The sequence below is a fragment of the Myotis nattereri genome (assembly GCF_964212035.1).
Source record: "Myotis nattereri genome assembly, chromosome: 15".
In the NCBI taxonomy this organism is placed as follows: domain Eukaryota; kingdom Metazoa; phylum Chordata; class Mammalia; order Chiroptera; family Vespertilionidae; genus Myotis; species Myotis nattereri.
In genome coordinates, this window is record NC_138090.1 from 16,775,627 (window position 1) to 16,792,293 (window position 16,667).

General features: G+C 49.4%; 1 protein-coding gene and 1 long non-coding RNA gene across 3 annotated transcripts; one reads left to right on the plus strand and one right to left on the minus strand.

The window, feature by feature from the left end:
* Positions 1–2,174: 2,174 nt before the first annotated feature.
* On the minus strand, positions 2,175–15,525 carry DHODH (dihydroorotate dehydrogenase (quinone)). 2 transcript variants are annotated; one of them, XM_081108063.1, is made up of 9 exons: positions 15,479–15,519; positions 13,140–13,352; positions 11,328–11,527; positions 8,721–8,803; positions 5,992–6,179; positions 5,276–5,389; positions 4,345–4,498; positions 4,015–4,174; positions 2,263–3,516 (listed from the first exon to the last, which is right to left on the minus strand). In XM_081108063.1, the coding sequence occupies exons 1-9, from the start codon at positions 15,497–15,499 to the stop codon at positions 3,462–3,464; spliced, it is 1,188 nt and encodes a 395-aa protein (XP_080964189.1). In that variant the 5' UTR covers positions 15,500–15,519; the 3' UTR covers positions 2,263–3,461. The 2 variants fall into 2 exon arrangements, with proteins under 2 accessions (XP_080964190.1, XP_080964189.1); XM_081108064.1 differs by lacking the exon at positions 5,992–6,179 and having other exon boundaries at positions 2,175–3,516; positions 15,479–15,525.
* On the plus strand, positions 6,002–7,428 carry LOC308531188. Its single transcript, XR_013996904.1, has 2 exons — positions 6,002–6,075; positions 7,232–7,428. It is a non-coding gene; the product is annotated as an uncharacterized lncRNA (long non-coding RNA).
* Positions 15,526–16,667: the final 1,142 nt, after the last annotated feature.

A 16,667-nucleotide genomic window follows, 5' to 3' on the forward strand; every position in this document is an offset into this window, starting at 1 on the left:
ATCAGGTATTTGAGTAATTATGGTCCCAGGAAGTTGTATGACATTAGTCCTGGCCACACAGAAAATTCAGTGCAGCTGTACCTGGCTGAGCTCCCAGTGACTCCCCTCTCTGCTAGGGAAGCACTGGGCTCCATCCACTGTTGTAGGTTGTGACCCAATAGATTCTGGCCAATTGTGTTTGTATTTGTCTCTTTCTTTTTAATATATTTATTTTTATTTATTTCAGAGAGGAAGGGAGACGGAGAGAGAGAGAGAAATATCAATGATGAGAATCATTGATTAAGGTTGCCTCCTACATGCCCCCTACTGGGGATCAAGCCCACAACCTGGGCATGTGCCCTGACCGGGAATCAAACCGTGACCTCCTGGTTCATAGGTTGACGCTCAACCACTGAGCCTCGCCAGTAGGGCTGTATTTGTCTCTTGTGAGGCACAGAGAGATGGTGAAAAAGTCAGTTACCTGCATCTCCCCACATAGCACAGCCAGTGGGAGGAAGTCAGATCTCAACCAGTGATTGTTGGAAGAATAAGTGAGTGAAAGAACAAATGCATCGGAGTCAACGCTATTCTCTCTCTCTCTCTCTCTCTTTCTCTCTCTCTCTCTCGTGTGTGTGTGTGTGTGTGTGTGTGTACACACATGTGTGCATATATACATTTATATGTGCGTTTTTTTTAATGGTAACATCAGTTGAAATTCTGACCCAACCACAGTGATTTCTTTTAGGTCCCCAGACTTGGGACCCACACCTTTTGCTCTGTTGAGGTAGGAAGATGTCTAGATCTATCTATTAAGGACTCAAAATTGAACATCCAAGAGAATGGTTGAAGCTCAAAACACTGACCAGCTTCTCAGATTACCGAGGACTGACCCAGGAAACGCTCTGACCCTCCAGGCCCACCAAGGCAGCCCTGGTGATTGACAGGCATAGGGGGTGCAGCCAGGTTGCCTTCACCTGCTGCAACTCCTTTTGTTTCCTGTGGGCCACTTTTCAAATGGAGTTTTCAACACCCAGGAAGCCTCCTCTTGGCTGGCAAGAATGCAAGGAGTTTGCATGTTTATTGTGTTTCCTCTCCTAAAAGCCCTGCCCTTTGGAGCTTCGCCCCTGTATTGCTGCCCAGGTCTTACACAAACCTGCCGTGTGCCAACGCCAAGTCACCCCCCCCGCTCCGCACACACACCTCTCAGCCCTGGCCCTGGTGTCCTCTTACCTGTGACCTCCACTTTATTTCCCATATTTATAACCACAGGTTCTTACAGAAATTTCCCCTGACTGCCAAGATTCATTCAACACTGCCGGGTAGGTAACATGATAGCCTGAGGACATTGTCAGGATGTGCTGCCAGAAATCTGCACCTGGAGGAAAGGGAAATCCTGAGAAATAGAGTAACGTATCTTACAGGTAAATACAAGATATCTCAATGTGGCTTTTCTTATCAGCTAGAATTGAATGTGGCTAAATATGAGAGAAAGCCCCAATTAGCAGGGACTTAAGCACATAAGATTTTATTTTCTCAAATAAAAGAGCTGGGCCCCGGCCGGTGTGGCTGAGTGGTTGAGCCTTGACCCATGAACCAGGAGGTCATGGTTCGATTCCCGGTCAGGGCACATGCCTGGTTTGGGGGCTCGATTCCCAGTAGGGGGTGTGCAGGAGGCAGCCAGAGATCCATGTTCTCTCGTTGATGTTTCTATCTCTAACCCTCTCCTTCCTGTCTCTCTAAAAAAAGCAATAAACACATAATTAAAAAGAAGAAAGAGGTGGGAAACAAAAAGTGGGGAAGTAAGCAAACAGACCTGGTATTGTCAATTCTATTAAGCTCTTTCCAGCTCTTGCCTTTAAGGTCTAATATGGCTGCCAGAGCACCAGCCATCATACTCATGTCCCAGGCAGCGACTGACTTCCAGAAGAGGCACACAATACTTTCACATATATCTCATTGAGTAGATGTTTGGTATCCACATCCTATTACAATGGAGATCAGGAAATGTAGTCTTTATTCAGAGAATCCAGAATGTAGAACTGTTTATAAGACAATTAATTGGCCTTATCTCTTCAGAGATGACTGTCCTAGATTTTAAAAGACTAAAGAGACATAGGTGAGCCTTGATTGACTATAGAAGATATTTTGAGGGCAATAGGGAAAATTAGAATATGGACTGAATGTTAGATGATATTAGAGAATCATGGTTAATTTTATTAGATGTAATCATAAATCTGGGAAGTGGAATCATTTTGGGAGGGGGTGAAGAGGTAGACAGCTTTTACTTGGGGGCTGTATGATATAAATTTATTAATGAGTAGGTATTTTCATAATAAAATAAAAACCAGGAAAAAAATCTTTGGAAGAAAAATAGCAGGAGACTGGCTCTGTTTCTCGGCAAAGAGTGAGTGGGGAGAAGGAGGCCCAGGCTGAGGCGGAGATGGAAAGATGAGGCCACAGGACACGTTATCGCTATTGCAGCTCCGTGCTTCTCCCCAAAGCTACCGAGAAATCAAAATAGTCTGTCCTGAGGCAAAGGGAACAAAGGTGATTTTCTGTTGGCTCAGAAGGCGTGCCAGGCACCACAGCACTTCCCAGACGAGGCTCGCACGTCTCCTGCCCGTGTGCTTCCCAGTACTGAGAAGATTGGTGTTTCTCTTTGTTTTTAGTTAACAACTACACCTCTTCAGTCTCTCATCTCACATCTTATGTGCCTGATGGCACCCACGTCACATGACATGTGACTTCTTGTGATGGGTTGAGTTGTATGTTCCCAAATCGATGTGTTGAAATCCTAACTCCCCGATACCGCAGAGTGTGCCCTTGCTTGGAGACAGGGTCATGAGCGAGGCAGTCAAGTTAAAATGAGGTCACTGGCGTGGGCCCCAGTCCAGAATGACTGGCGTCCTTGTAAGCAATGATCAGGACACAGACACTCAGCGACAAGAGGCTGTGAAGACACGGAGAGGACAGCTATCCACAAGCCCTGTTCTTACAAGTTTTGTCTGAATTTGAAATGTTTTCAAAATTAAGTTAAAACTTAAGAACAAAAATAGAACGTAAGCGTCAAGCTCTGGGAAACCCATTGCAGACCCAGATAGCAGAGGCCTGGAAGGACCTGCAGTGCCTTAAGCCGGTGGACTTTCCAGAAAGAGCTAGGTTTATCCAGGTTTTAAATTGCTTTATTTTTTCCATGAGCCCCCGGCCCCCAAATATCTCATGTCCTCAGGATATGAAAGGATCCTGGGACCTGAGTCTGGAAAAGGTCCCGGATGCAGTTCCTCCTGGCAGGTGACTGAAGAAAGCTTTGTGTTGATTCTGGGACCCTCGCAAGTGGCTTTCACAGTCCGCCTGGCCTCACAGAAGGGGCCCCTGTGGTTTGCGGATGTGGCCTGAGACAGTCCTCCCTCTCGATCCAGCCACAGGCTCGCCTGACTTAGTGGGAAGAAGCGTCTGGACCGGGCTTCCCACCAACAGTGTCCTCACCTCCGATGGTCTGCTCCAATGGCGTCTGTGACGCTGGGAAAACCCTGCTCCCTGGAAAAAGAGAAAACAAAGCAAGTTCAGCAAATGATGAAGGACAGGCCCTGTTCTTACCAGACGCCCACATTCACCGGGCCTCCACCTGCTCCGTAACTGCACCTCCCCCCTCTCTCGATCCCAAACACAGACCTCATGCCCCTGCACTGTCTTCACCCAGGAATCTAGATCTGAACACCCAGGTCTTAGACCAGAAGGCTGGTGATTTTAAGTATGACAGCTCCCTGACATCAAGCCAATGCGACTGAATTAATGAGGAGAATGCCACCAGGACTCCGCAGGCCCATACACACCATTGCCTTGGGCGTTAATCTTCAATACCATTGGTCCTTCATCAAAGAAGCAACAGAATAATTTTCCCTGCATTCTGAGTATACCCACCCCTCAGATCCTTTTCGCGTGAAGAGTAAAGACAGATCAGTAAGACGCCCTTGATTCAAGTCATTCAGAACGGATATATTAACCTCAGTTTCAAGCCACACGTGCCCCACTCACTTCAAAAGGGCCTCCAGCTCCCGCTTGACTCTGCCCACCACAGGTGGCCCCCAGTAGGTGAGGGCCGTGTACAGCTGCACCAGGCAGGCCCCCGCCTGGATCTTGTCTAGTGCGTCCTGCCCGCTGCTCACACCGCCAACCCCGATGATGGGAACTCTGCCTGTAGAGAAGCACAGGGCAACACCATGATGATGTGGGAACCAGGGGCTCAGCTGGGATCCAGCCCTCGGCCCACCTGCTGACTGCAGCGGTTCAGGGAACCCCGATTCTGATCACAGCCCCAGAACCCGAGCCACACACAAATCCTTGACAGGGACACAGAATCCTTGCCTTGGGTGAGTGCGTACATCTCCCGGATGGTTTGCGTCGATAAGTCCCGGAGGGGCTTCCCACTCAGCCCTCCTGTTTCGGAGCGAAGGGCACCCTGAAGGCTGGCAGGGCGACTCACTGTGGTGTTCGTCACAATCAGCCCATCGATGCCCAACTGCGGTGTGAGACAAAGAGAGCTATCCAGTCAGGGCTCTGTCGGACTCGGAGAAGCTGCCCCAGGGGCTGAGGCAGCCAGGTGCCCACACCCACAGCCCCCAAATCAAGGACTACCCCGGACTCACTATGCTCCTGAACAGGTGTCTAAACAAGCCTCGGCATGGCAACAGCTGCCGTCACATAGCGACCCCCTAGAAAGCTCCCCTGGGACAGGGTTAGAATCCTCCTAACAACCCAAGAGCAGCCCGGAGAGCCCAGAACTGCCCCTCTGACATTCCCATGGATTTCTGTCTGTTCTCAGTTGTATCACATTTATGAGCCACTAGTCTACCAGTCTCCAGGGAATAAGCGATGGAACCAAGATTTGAACCCAGGACTGTGGGGCTCGGTCTGTTTCCACTAATCTCCTTTGACACGGAGACCAGGTGCTAGACTGGAGAGAGAGGAACACAGGCACGCTTTGGAGGTACCACAGGTCCAGTTCCTGCCACAAGGCTAGTCTCACAATACAGCGAGTTGTAATCCCTTTCTGGTGGAGGGCCTGTGACATGCAACAAAGCAGGTATGCCTGTCCTCCACTCTGACCAAGGCTGGCAAGGACACAAGCCTGAAAGCCCCAGCTGGATGAGGAGGGAAGAGGCACCGAAAAAGATTCATTCAAACGTTTATTCAAGCATCCACTTTTATGAATTAAGTCGTGACAAATACCAAACCAGCCCTCAGTATCACAGAGAAAACCACAGAGGCTGCGTCTGGGCAGAGTGAGGGCCCTCACCTCTCTCACCACCCCGGCGATGTCCTCCTTGTCCTGGGCCGTGAGGTCGGGTGCGATCTTCACCAGCAGGGCCGGCTTGTGCGCTCCCTTCAGGGCATCCCTCTCCTGCAGCACCTACAGCGACAAGTGGCCAGAGATGGGGACCCCTGAGACCACAGCTGGGAGTGCACTGTGACCTGCAGCGCAGACCAGTGTATTTTCACATCAGCTATCAAGCTGAAGCATGAGCAATTTCTCCTTCTTGGAAAACACAGCCCTCAGTTATGCACTCTTCCCCATCCAGGCAAACCTCATTCCATTCTCTTGAACCAAGAAATCCCCAGGACTGAGTCCCTAATGTGGTCATGGGCATCGGCTAATATATTGCAGCTTATTTAGACTTTTGTTTCTAAAAGACATAACAAGATTGTGTGATGAAAAGTCATTCAGTTCATTCATTCATTCAGCATCCTAGGTGCTAGGGACAGCATGGTAAATGAAATTTATGGTTCCTTCATTGTTGAACTTGAGGGACAGAAAACTTAGAAATTAACTACTACTGAGCATCATCAGTGTTATGGTGGGGATGAGAGGCAGAGTGAGGGGTCCTAGCTGGTTGAAGTGTTAAGGACAGTCCTACATGGTGCCATGGAAGCTTGGCCCTGGAGAATGAACAGGACAGGCTGGAGGAGCGGGCTTTGTAGGAAAGCATTACAGGATTTAATGTAATTTCCCACCTTGGTCAGCAGGTGGCGCAGCTCATCCTTTCCCTGAAGGCTCCGCAGCCCTGCAGTGTTGGGACTGGACACGTTCACTACCAGGTAGTCAGCCAAGGGGCCCAGGACTCGAACCCCCTCTGCGTAGTCCGAGGCAGCATCCACCGAGGTCTTATTCTTCCCCAGGTTTATTCCCAGTGGCAGCCCACCTGCACATATCACTGGTCAAAATTTTGTCCCCACACACCATTTCCTTGACATGAACAGCCTTATAGGCCTTCCCCCTGCAATGTGAACTTCGAACACCAGCTGACAAATGCTACGATATCCTGCTCGGTGCTGCTGCCTGCGACCAGGAAACAGCTCACCATCTTGTCTGCGTAGCAATGTTGGGGCAACCACTAAGACATTTTACTGCACTGTGCCCTTATTCTTTTTTCCCCCTCATCTGAGGATATTTTTTCCATTGCTTTTCAGAGAGTGGAAGGGAGGGAAGAGGGGGAGAGAGAGAGATAGGCAGAGAGAGAGAGAGAGAGAGAGAGAGAGAGAAAGAGAAACATCCATGTGAGAGAGGAGACACATCGATTGGTTGTTTCCCATACATGCCCTGCAAACCCGCAAACCAGGTTGGCCCTTGCCCGAAAATCAAACTCGGGACCCTTTAGTGCAGGCTGACGCTCTAACCATTGAGCAACACCGGCCAGGGCATACACTTGTTTTAAAAATTTTGATGAAAAATGGAGAAATTCGGAATGCAAATACTAGTGACAAAAAAGGTAGGGCTCATAAATGTAATACAACCGAGAACAGACAGAAACCAATAGGAATGTCAGGAGGAGCAATTCTTGACTCTCAAGGGCTGCTCACTGGACTTGGTTTGAATGACTGCGTGTGCAGTTGTGAAGAAAACCCAAAATTAAAGACTATGTATAAAATATTGGGAAATATCATTTTCAGTTATCATGTAGACGTATCATTGTTTTATTTCAGTTTTCTGAGAAGGGCCTCCCTCTATAACTAGGGTGATCACACAGCCCAGTGCTCCCCGGATGGCACTGATTAGTCCTATAGCCTGGGCATATTATTAATTCACTCTCAAAAGTGTCTCAATTTGAACAGTAATACAGCCAGCCACCTTACTGAAAAATCCACTGGATTATGACATGTCTTGCATTTTGGACTTTCCAAAAAACACATTTCAGTAACAGGCTTTGTATGAAAGCAAGGCTTTTTCTCCTAAAACACCATCTTATCTGCAAAGGTTAATGGTACGTCAGTGGTACCAGCTGCTTTTCCATCTGATGGTTGGGAAAAAGACCTGAGACATCAAGTTAGCACAGAAAACTTGGGTCAGGTCAAGGAAGATCAAAGAACATCATCCAGTCCTGCTGACTACCTTCTCATACCCTACAGTATCACCCTGTTATCATCAGCTTGCAAATAAATGACATTTGTGTAGCTAATTGTGTGTGTGTGTTGCAGGGGCAGGGGGTGGTGCAGTTAGAACCCAGTGGGCAAAGGTTATACAACATGATGTCCTAGCTTTCCAAATCTGGCCTCCATCCAGCCAAGGGCATTTGTAAGTTCTCATTCTTTTTCCACACAAAGAAACTGGCCTGAAAGCAGTATTGCTTCCACGTAGCTAACGGATCTTTCATTACTAGTCATCTCCCCACACTGACAAATTGCTGAATTACTCTATCCCCCAGGGGCACCACAGCCTTTGTCAGCTCCTGTTCCTTGGCATGGCACCAGCAATAAGCTGTCCTCAGGCTTCTAGCTGCTGGGAAACTCTGTGTGCAGAGCTCTGCTCTTGGATTTTGCTTCACTCCAGAGAATATTAGCACCAGAGCGAGGGTGAGAGGATGGGCAAGGGAGAACGGGGAGAAAGCTGGTATGAAGAGCGCTGTGGACAGCCAAAAGGAAAGGGAGGCAGGAGAGTATCACAACCATGAAAGTCATACTATGACCTTCAGAGTTCCCCAAACAGCAAGGTGTGTAGCATAGCAGGCTCTGGTTCTGCCAAAGCCACAGATTTCCAAACAAGGGCACTTCCTACTCCCCACACCAGAGACTGCTGACAGCCTCAGCCCTTTCAACCTCGCTCACCACCAAGATTTCTAATGAGACTAAACCCTCCTGGAAGGAGGCCTGTAGTGACCCAACGAGGGGAGAGGCTGCAGCCCCAGACAATCCCCGACAGCACGTGGGGAGGTGGGGAGGACAACAGCACTGCGACCACCAAGTGCGTCCTGAGGGCCAGCGAAGCTGGAACGCGTGGTGGTCCAAACTCCCACATGCCAAGAGTCGTCACCCCTCAGTGGAGGAGGACGTCAGTCACTTAATTGTCTTCTCCATGCTTCTCTGTGGTTAGCAACGCTCTGTAAATCTACTATACAAGGGCCACAGGACAGCAGAGCAGGACAAGGAAGTTGGTGCTGGAGCCTGCCCACAGCTTAGCTGCCCCTGAGACCACACAGGCGCCACTCCGCTCTGCTCACTTCCAGACTGGCCCGGTGAAGATATAACATGGCTTCCGTAACTTGGCTACATTGCGAAATTCTGTTAAAATCTTGGAAACTGTGGAGCCAAGAAACCAGGAAAATTCCTCTAGGAAGGAGCCCTGAGTTCTGCAGTGTTTTTTTCAATTGCTCAATCCTGGTTATGTCACCAGGAATGTCCCTGATGTTTCTCCCACAGGTTTCCTTCCAACAAATGAAGGAAGCCCCTCTCAGGCAGCCCCACTTTACCTTCTGTGAGTCTGGCCTGCGTCTGCTGTCTGGCCCGTAACCTGTGTTCCACCACCGAGAATCCGTGACTGTTAAATCCGTATCTGTAACACACGCAGAGGGGGAATGGACCAGGTGAGAGCCCTCAGCCAGAAGGCAGACTGCAGACATGGCTCCATGGCCGTATGTGTGACTTTCAAAGACAGAAAAGAAAAGGAAAATGAGTCAGTTCTTAAGACTTCCAAGGTCTAAATGCCCCTGGACTTCCTAGAAGAAAGTCCCCACTCCTTACCTATGCACCCCTCCACCCAGTGGAGCCGTCACCACTCTGACAACCCCTTCTTCCCACCTCCTGCCTGGGACCCATCCTGCCACTCCATCTCCCCAGCCCGTCTGCCAATTAAAACCGTCTCCCCTCTTCCTGGCCCAGATCAAAAGCTCCCCAGCCTCAAATGATTCCTCGCCTCTTGGCACTCACTGAGCGCTTTGTACTGGTCTTTTCCTGGTGTGAGATGTATGCATATGCATGCTTAAGTTCCCCTCCGGATCATCAACCTCTTGAGGACAGAGACATGTCCTCATCACCCTGCCACTAGACAGTCCACAAAGGCAGTGACCTCATCTCTGTCTCCCCAGCCCCACTGAGGGATGTTGCTCTGATGGCCACCCCGTCTCCCTTCCTCCCCTGAGACTGAGTGAAAATGGCAATGACTCCTTCCCCAGACCACTAGCAGTTGAAGCATGAACAAGTGACTGGGCGTGGTCACTGAGACACAAGAGCAGACTTTGGGGAGCTCCTAGGATGCCCCCACATCTACGCTTCCTTTTCCCTGTCTGCTCTCGGATGTCCACATGGGAGGACGTAATGCTTGCAGCTGGGGTAGCCGTCTTACAAACAAGGGAAGGCCCAGAGAAGCCGGACCAGAGTCTGACATTGCCCAGCTGCTCAACCATCCCTGCAAGTGCCCACTACACCTGTTATGGGAGGAACATAATAGCAAGCGCCTGTGGTTTTTGTTTGTTTTTTATGTGCCTCAGGCATGAAACAGCTCTGGCCACCAACACGGGCATCAAGCTACGATGAACCAAGGGCTGTCCATCTGCTTTGCCCCTGATTGATATAAGAGCAACACCACCAATCAGGTGTCTCCTTGCCCAGTGCCGGGGGACAAGCACCTATTGTTTAAGCTACTTGGTTACTTGCAGCGGAAAACAACGAACAGACACAGTGGCAGGTGCATTGGTTGACTAATGAATAAACTTATCCGTTCATTCAGCAAGAGTTTACTGAGCACCCACTGTGTGTCATGCAGAGCAAGAAGCTGAACCCACCGTGCTGCAGGGCACAAGCTCTCCTCTCAGCCACGTCTCCTCTAAGGGTTCCGCGAGCACCGGCACCTGCTACCTGCAGCGACTTGGACATGCTGGAGATATCGACCAGCCTGCAATGCCGCAGGAAGATCAATAATCTGATCTCTAGTGCTGGAAAATTTCCCTGAAGCAAGCACAATCAAGCGGGAAGTGGCAGCCTAGTCCACTCCCACAGGTCGTCTTCCAGAGGCCACAGTGGCCCCTCGGAGGCTCTTCAAAATTCTGTTACCAAAGAGTAGGAACGTCTTCGCTTTCTGGGCTTGCTGTACAGAAACTGCGCAGGGATTATAAAGAGGACTTACACACTCTAGAAGGATCTCTCTTACTAAAAGCAGCTGTGTATGTTGATCATTAAAATTTCCAGTTTACTAAAGTTGGGGCTGGGTTGTCCAACACAAGAGCCATAGCTACACGTGCCACTGAGCACTAGAAACATGAAGAAAAACACACACTGGATCTGGAAGACTTGATACAAGGAAAAGTGGGTCAGTAGCTTGTTAATCATTTGTATGTTGATTATATGATAAAATGATATTTAGAATATATTAAGTACTTAATTAAATAACAATATATATTACAAAAACCTAATTAGAATATATTACTGAGATTCATTTCCCCTACTTCTTTTTACTACTTTATCATAGCTAAAATAAATAGCTATTTTACGTTACCTGTGGGGCTTGCATTATATTTCTACTAGACAGCACTGGGCTAGGGCAATGGAGTAACAATGTGGAAAAAGCATAGTCGACAGTCAGATAAGCCTAACTCTGCGCCCAAGCTCTCCTGCTCGTGGCCTGTGGCCGAAGCTAAGCTGTGTTGTTCTCTGAGCCTCAGGGTGTATGTGTGCTAAACTGAAACCCCAAAACCTGCTCCTACGCCTGGCACATAGTAGGTGCTGCACCTGGTTCCTGACAATGACAGAAAAATGCCTGCATGGCCCTAACCGGTTTGGCTCAGTGGACAGAGCATCAGCCTGCGGACTCAAGGGTCCCAGGTTCGATTCCAGTCAAGGGCATGTACCTGGGTTGCGGGCACATCCCCAAGGGGGGGTGTGCAGGAGGCAGCTGGTCAATGTTTCTCTCTCATCAATGTTTCTAACTCTCTATCCCTCTCCCTTCCTCTCTGTAAAAAATCAATAAAATATATATTAAAAAAAAAGAAAAGAAAAGAAAAATGCCTGCATCACAGACAGAAAGAACACCCCGAGGTCCCTGCCGGAGGAGGCGGCCCTGTTACCCTGAGCTGCTCACCTACCTGTTAATGACGGCTTGGTCCTCGGGGAGGCGGAAGACTCGCGGCCTGGGGTTTCCTTCCTGAGGTTTTGGGGTGACGCTGCCTATCTCAACAAAACCAAAGCCCATCTTGTACAGTCCGTCCACAGCCTCCCCATGCTTGTCAAATCCTGCGGCAATTCCTACTGGATTTCGGAATTTATGGCCCAGGACTCGCACTTCCTAGGGAGAGGGAGACAAAGTCAGGTACACAGGCTAGACCAGTGTTTCTCAGGGTGTGGCCTGGCACGCCTCCATCCGATTTCCCTGGGGGGCTTGTTAAACAGCCTATCTTCAGTCTAAGGCAGTGGTTCTCAACCTGTGGGTCATGACCCCTTTGGGGGTCGAACGACCTTTTCACAGGGGTCGCCTAAATACATCCTGCATATCAGATATTCATATTACGATTCATAACAGTAGCAAAATTACAGTTATGAAGTAGCAACGAAAATAATTTTATGGTTGGAGGTCACCACAACATGAGGAACTGTATTAAAGGGTCGCGGCATTAGGAAGGTTGAGAACCACTGGTCTAAGGAATCAGATTCCTTGGGGGCCAGCGGGGCAGAATGGAGCTCTGAGCGAGTCTATTTCTATCTGCTCTCCAGGCGATTCTGACGCCTACTGGAGTTCAAGACCACTAGGCGTTATCCTCCACCAGCAAGAGTGAGGAGGAAAAACAGGGTTTCCACCACGGTGCAGCAGGATGAGGACACTGTCTCTAGTGGTGGGGAATCGTCATCCCTTCTTATCCGCTGTCCTTGGTGGAAGAGAGTGGCCTGCTGGTGTCGGCCCCCTAGTTAATGCTATTTGAAACAGTGTCAAGCAGCAAAACCCTTGGATCAGCCTAGAATGTCAGCCTCAGCTGCGTCCCTCTCAGCCAGGCAGACTCCAAGGCCCCTGTGGGGCACCAGACATCTTCACCACCTCCTAAATAATGACTTGCTGAAGGGGGGACCCACACAGCAGTGTTGGGGATCGCAGCTCAAAGGCCACACTTCTCTCCATATCGGCGGTGTTTCCCTAGCTTGGTACCTCACCCAGCCGTAACCTCACTGCCTTCCAAACCCACCCATCTCCACAGCCCCCTTTACTCCCCCCTGCTACCCTGGTTCCAGGACTCTCAGCTGGCCATGGGGATGAGGAAAAGAGCGCTCTGATCCCACAGTGCCTTTCAGTGTGGGGAGCTGGGTAAACACATCTGCTCAACACTGCAGGACGGGGAAGTGACAGGGACCCTGAGACCAAAAGGGAAGGTGCAGACAACGGCCGCTTTGATTTACAACAGCGACCCTTCCCCGAAGAGTGCTTCTTGCCTGCTGTCTTCATGTTCACGTCATTCTGATGTCCCCCCGTTTGGTAAGAAGTCTCTCGGATGGAAACTGCCAGGGCTTACACGAGGACACAGATGCTAGCAGGAGGTGAGTCTTCTGTTTGTTTAGCTGCAGGAACCCCAGCACCCAGAGCAGTAACAGGCACACATGGGCCCTGTGCAAACGCAGGAGTGAATAACCCTGGGACGGATGTCTGTGTGCCTGGCAGGCCAGTGGCTACGGGGACAGCTGCCAAGTCAGACTCCAAGGGTCTGAATCCTGGCTCATCTACTCCCCAGCTGTGTGACTTCGGATAATTCACTTAACTCCTCCGTGCCTCAGTTTCCTGATCTGTAGATGGGGATGACAGCTTTTTTAATTGGGGCTAACTTGGGACTCTGCTGTTGAGAAGGCTCAGCCCCCACTGTGTAAGTCAGGGGATGTTGACCTTGTATTGTACAAGGTATCCCAAGAGGACCTACCAGCATGTCGGAGTCTTGAAATGTGACACGAGGAAGGAGCCCCAGGGAGGTGACACGAACAGCCAGCCTGTGGGCTGACTCGGGGTCCAGCAGCCCCTGCAGAGTCGGCATCAAGTGTTCAGCGTAGAAATGCTCATCCCCCGTGGCCGTCAGGTAAGAGGCGAAGAGCAGTCCTCCTCCCCCCAGGATGATCAAGGCATCCTGGGCCCGCTTCTGGGGGAGAAAAAAAGCCCATTGGCCCTCAGAGCCAGGCTGCAGCACCTTCCCTGAGCCCTTTAAACCCCCACGCACAGAGGACACAATGACATGCCACATGGCGCAATACTCCTAGCTCTTTGCCAGCACAGGTCTCCCTCCTTTCCCAATAAACACAAAAACCATCTCCCGTATTGTCATACGCATTGGCTTTTCCAGGAATACAATGACCTTGTAAATGGAGGGCCTGTACTAGTTTGCACAGAACATTACCAAGAAGTGTTCCCTGCCGAAACCGGTTTGGCTCAGTGGATAGAGCGTCGGCCTGCGGACTGAAAGGTCCCGGGTTCGATTCCGGTCAAGGGCATGTACCTGGGTTGCGGGCACATCCCCAGTGGGAGATGTGCAGGAGGCAGCTGATCGATGTTTCTAACTATCTCTCTCCCTTCCTCTCTGTAAAAGTTCAATAAAATATATTAAAAAAAAAAAGTGTTCCCTATTTCAGAAAATCCATCAGGAATGGTAAGGTGCTTTGCTTGGGGTGTTTGACAAACATACCTGTGGCACTAGAATTTCTAAGCAGAGGCAGAAACACTTGACTATTTCACTATCTAGGTGTCATGCCCTACCATTTACACACTGAAATGCATATTATTTTAAATTACTTTCATTTCTCCTTTATATTCTAATTAGGACATTAGAATGACTTTTAAAATCACACACAGGAAGATTACATTATATATAAACTCCATCTCAGAATCATAAAGGGAGTTGCTAATTTTTTTTTAAAAAGGAGCATCAGGTATTATTAGGTCAAGAACCATTCTCCCAGAGGAGGGGTCAATGGGGGAAAAGCAGGACATGTGTAATATATTCAACAATAAAGATAAATTTTTAAAAAAACACCATTCTCCTAGTTCAACCATGGTTCATAATACTTTAATTATCACTGCCAGATGCTGGGTCATTCATTCGTTAATTCAGTCATTCATAGATGGGCTAATCAGTGAGTCCTTGCCTTCTGGGGAATGCAATCTCATGAGGAGACGGAAATCAATGATCATGTAAATATATAACTACAACTGCTATGAAGAAGAAAGTATAGGGTAAGAATAACCCAGCCTAACCTCAGAGGTAGAGGAAGGCTTCCTTGGGGAAGTGCCACTAATATTCCAGGGATCAGCGGGAGTTAACCAGGAGGCAGTGGGGGAGGGAAAGGGCAAAGGCTCTCCCCTGGCAGAGGGGAATGGGGGAGGGGGAGGTTCGGCTGGAACCGAGGAGTTAAAGCAGTGATACCCAAAGTGGTGGGCGCTGCAGCGATCCAGGGGGGCGGTGATGGCCACAGGTGCATTTGTTTTAACTTTTTTTGTATTACCTTTCTATTCTGAGTTCAATAAATAGTTTCATAATTTCAAACTTCAATGTTTCTAATTTACACCTTTCTTTATTTTACGAAAAAGGTAGAAACATTAATACATATATCTTTCTGTTTAATTACTATTAAAATTTTTTAAAAAATTAATTTCCAGGGGGCGCTGAGTAATATTTTTTCTGGAAAGGGGGCGGTAGGCCAAATAAGTTTGGGAACCACTGAGTTAAAGTATGGCTCAAAGAGAAGCTGGGAAAACAGGCAGAGATCTTGGCCAGAATAAAGATCTGGGTTTTGTTCACAGGTCACATTTGCCTTTAAGGATCAGACATAGCTGTTAATGTAGATCCAGTATTCGCGGGCTTACTTCTGGTCTCCAGGCTGTGGGAACGCCCCTGCATGTCAATCAACAAACACCAGCACCGTTACACGGAGCCCCCGCCCTGCATTCTGTCCAGACGGGTTGGGAGCAGGTCTTGTGACTTCACGGCACGTTGGAAGCTGCACGCAGTGCTGGGCCGTCATGTAGTCACTGGCCCACGCGTGCTGACAAAGTCTGGCGTCTACGCGGACACACACGTGCCGTTTACACACAGACCAAGTACATGTGTACAAATGCACACGCACGACCCTTTGCAGAGACACCCAGACGTGCCCGACGCTCTCGGAGCAGCCTCCCGTCCACACCTCGCCCCGGCTACCCCTGCATTCCACGCTAGCCCTGCCCTCGCCGACTCTTCCTCGGCCACGCGACAAACCCAGTTTCCACACTCACTTTCAGCTGTGTCCACGCCATGGTCCTCTCGCCACTGGGCCCGCCCCTGCCTCATTTCCATTGGAGGAGGTGGAGGGACATCGCTCATCTCCGCCCCCGGGGCTGCCAATTCACCAATTGCCGGGCAGAGGGGTGGAGCCGGCGCCTCTGGGCGGGGGAAGGCGGCGCTCCGCCCTCAGGCTCTGGTTGGACACTGACAAGCGCGCGCGCGCGCGCGCGCGCGCAACCGCAGCGGCCACGCCTTTTCCGCCTGCTCGCCCGCCCGACTTCCGGCGTCGCGCCGGGCGCGTAGGAGGTCCCTCTGCACTGAGGTGGCCCGCTGAGCTGAGTTCGTCTGTGGTTCTGCAACCTGGACAGAAAGTACTTATATGTTGATCTTCGGTTCTTAGCGGCCCAGTCACCAATTTCTTGACCTTTTCAGTTGAAGACTGTATTGGCATGCCTGTGCTCTAGATAAAGCATCAGGCGCTGTAAAAAGGGTCGACATAAATTGCATCGCTGGGTGAAATACCCGTGTAGACTTCAAAGAAGATGCCAGCAACTTCAGGTTTCACTGAAACATGCCTAAAACGAATGTATGTCTATACATGTCCGAATGTTTATGAGGATGTTGGAAAATCAAGACCATGGGTGACTTTATGGTTGGAAGTATCCTGCCCCGGAACCATTTCACTGCAGCACAGGCTTGGCGGACTCCTCCGCTCAGAAACCTTCCTCGCGTTTGAACCATTTCTCTTGTCATTTCAGTTCTCACTACTCTCTCCCAAGGACACCCACACGGACCCGCACAGAGGAGTATTTCTCTATAAATTTCTGCCACTTTCCCACTTCTGTGCGTTTACTCACATTGGCTCCTCCGCCAAGATGCCCATGCCATCTGCCTAAAGAATACCATCCTATGTGTTCAAGTGCCGGAAATGGTTCCCTCGGCCGAACCTTCATAGGTGGAAGCTGTACCTCTCTAGTAGCACTTTCTTTATTAACTAAACTTATATTTTTATTAAATGCAATTATGTCTTTCCTAATTAGACTGTAGGCTTTTGAATGTAGGAACTACTAGACCATATTAATCTTTCACTTGGTTAATGTAGTATTTTTTTAAACAGGGATGTATTGGGGTCTACACTTAAGAGAATTTGTAATTTGGGTACCACGGTCATTTTGGTTTTAAAGAGTAATTGTAAGTATC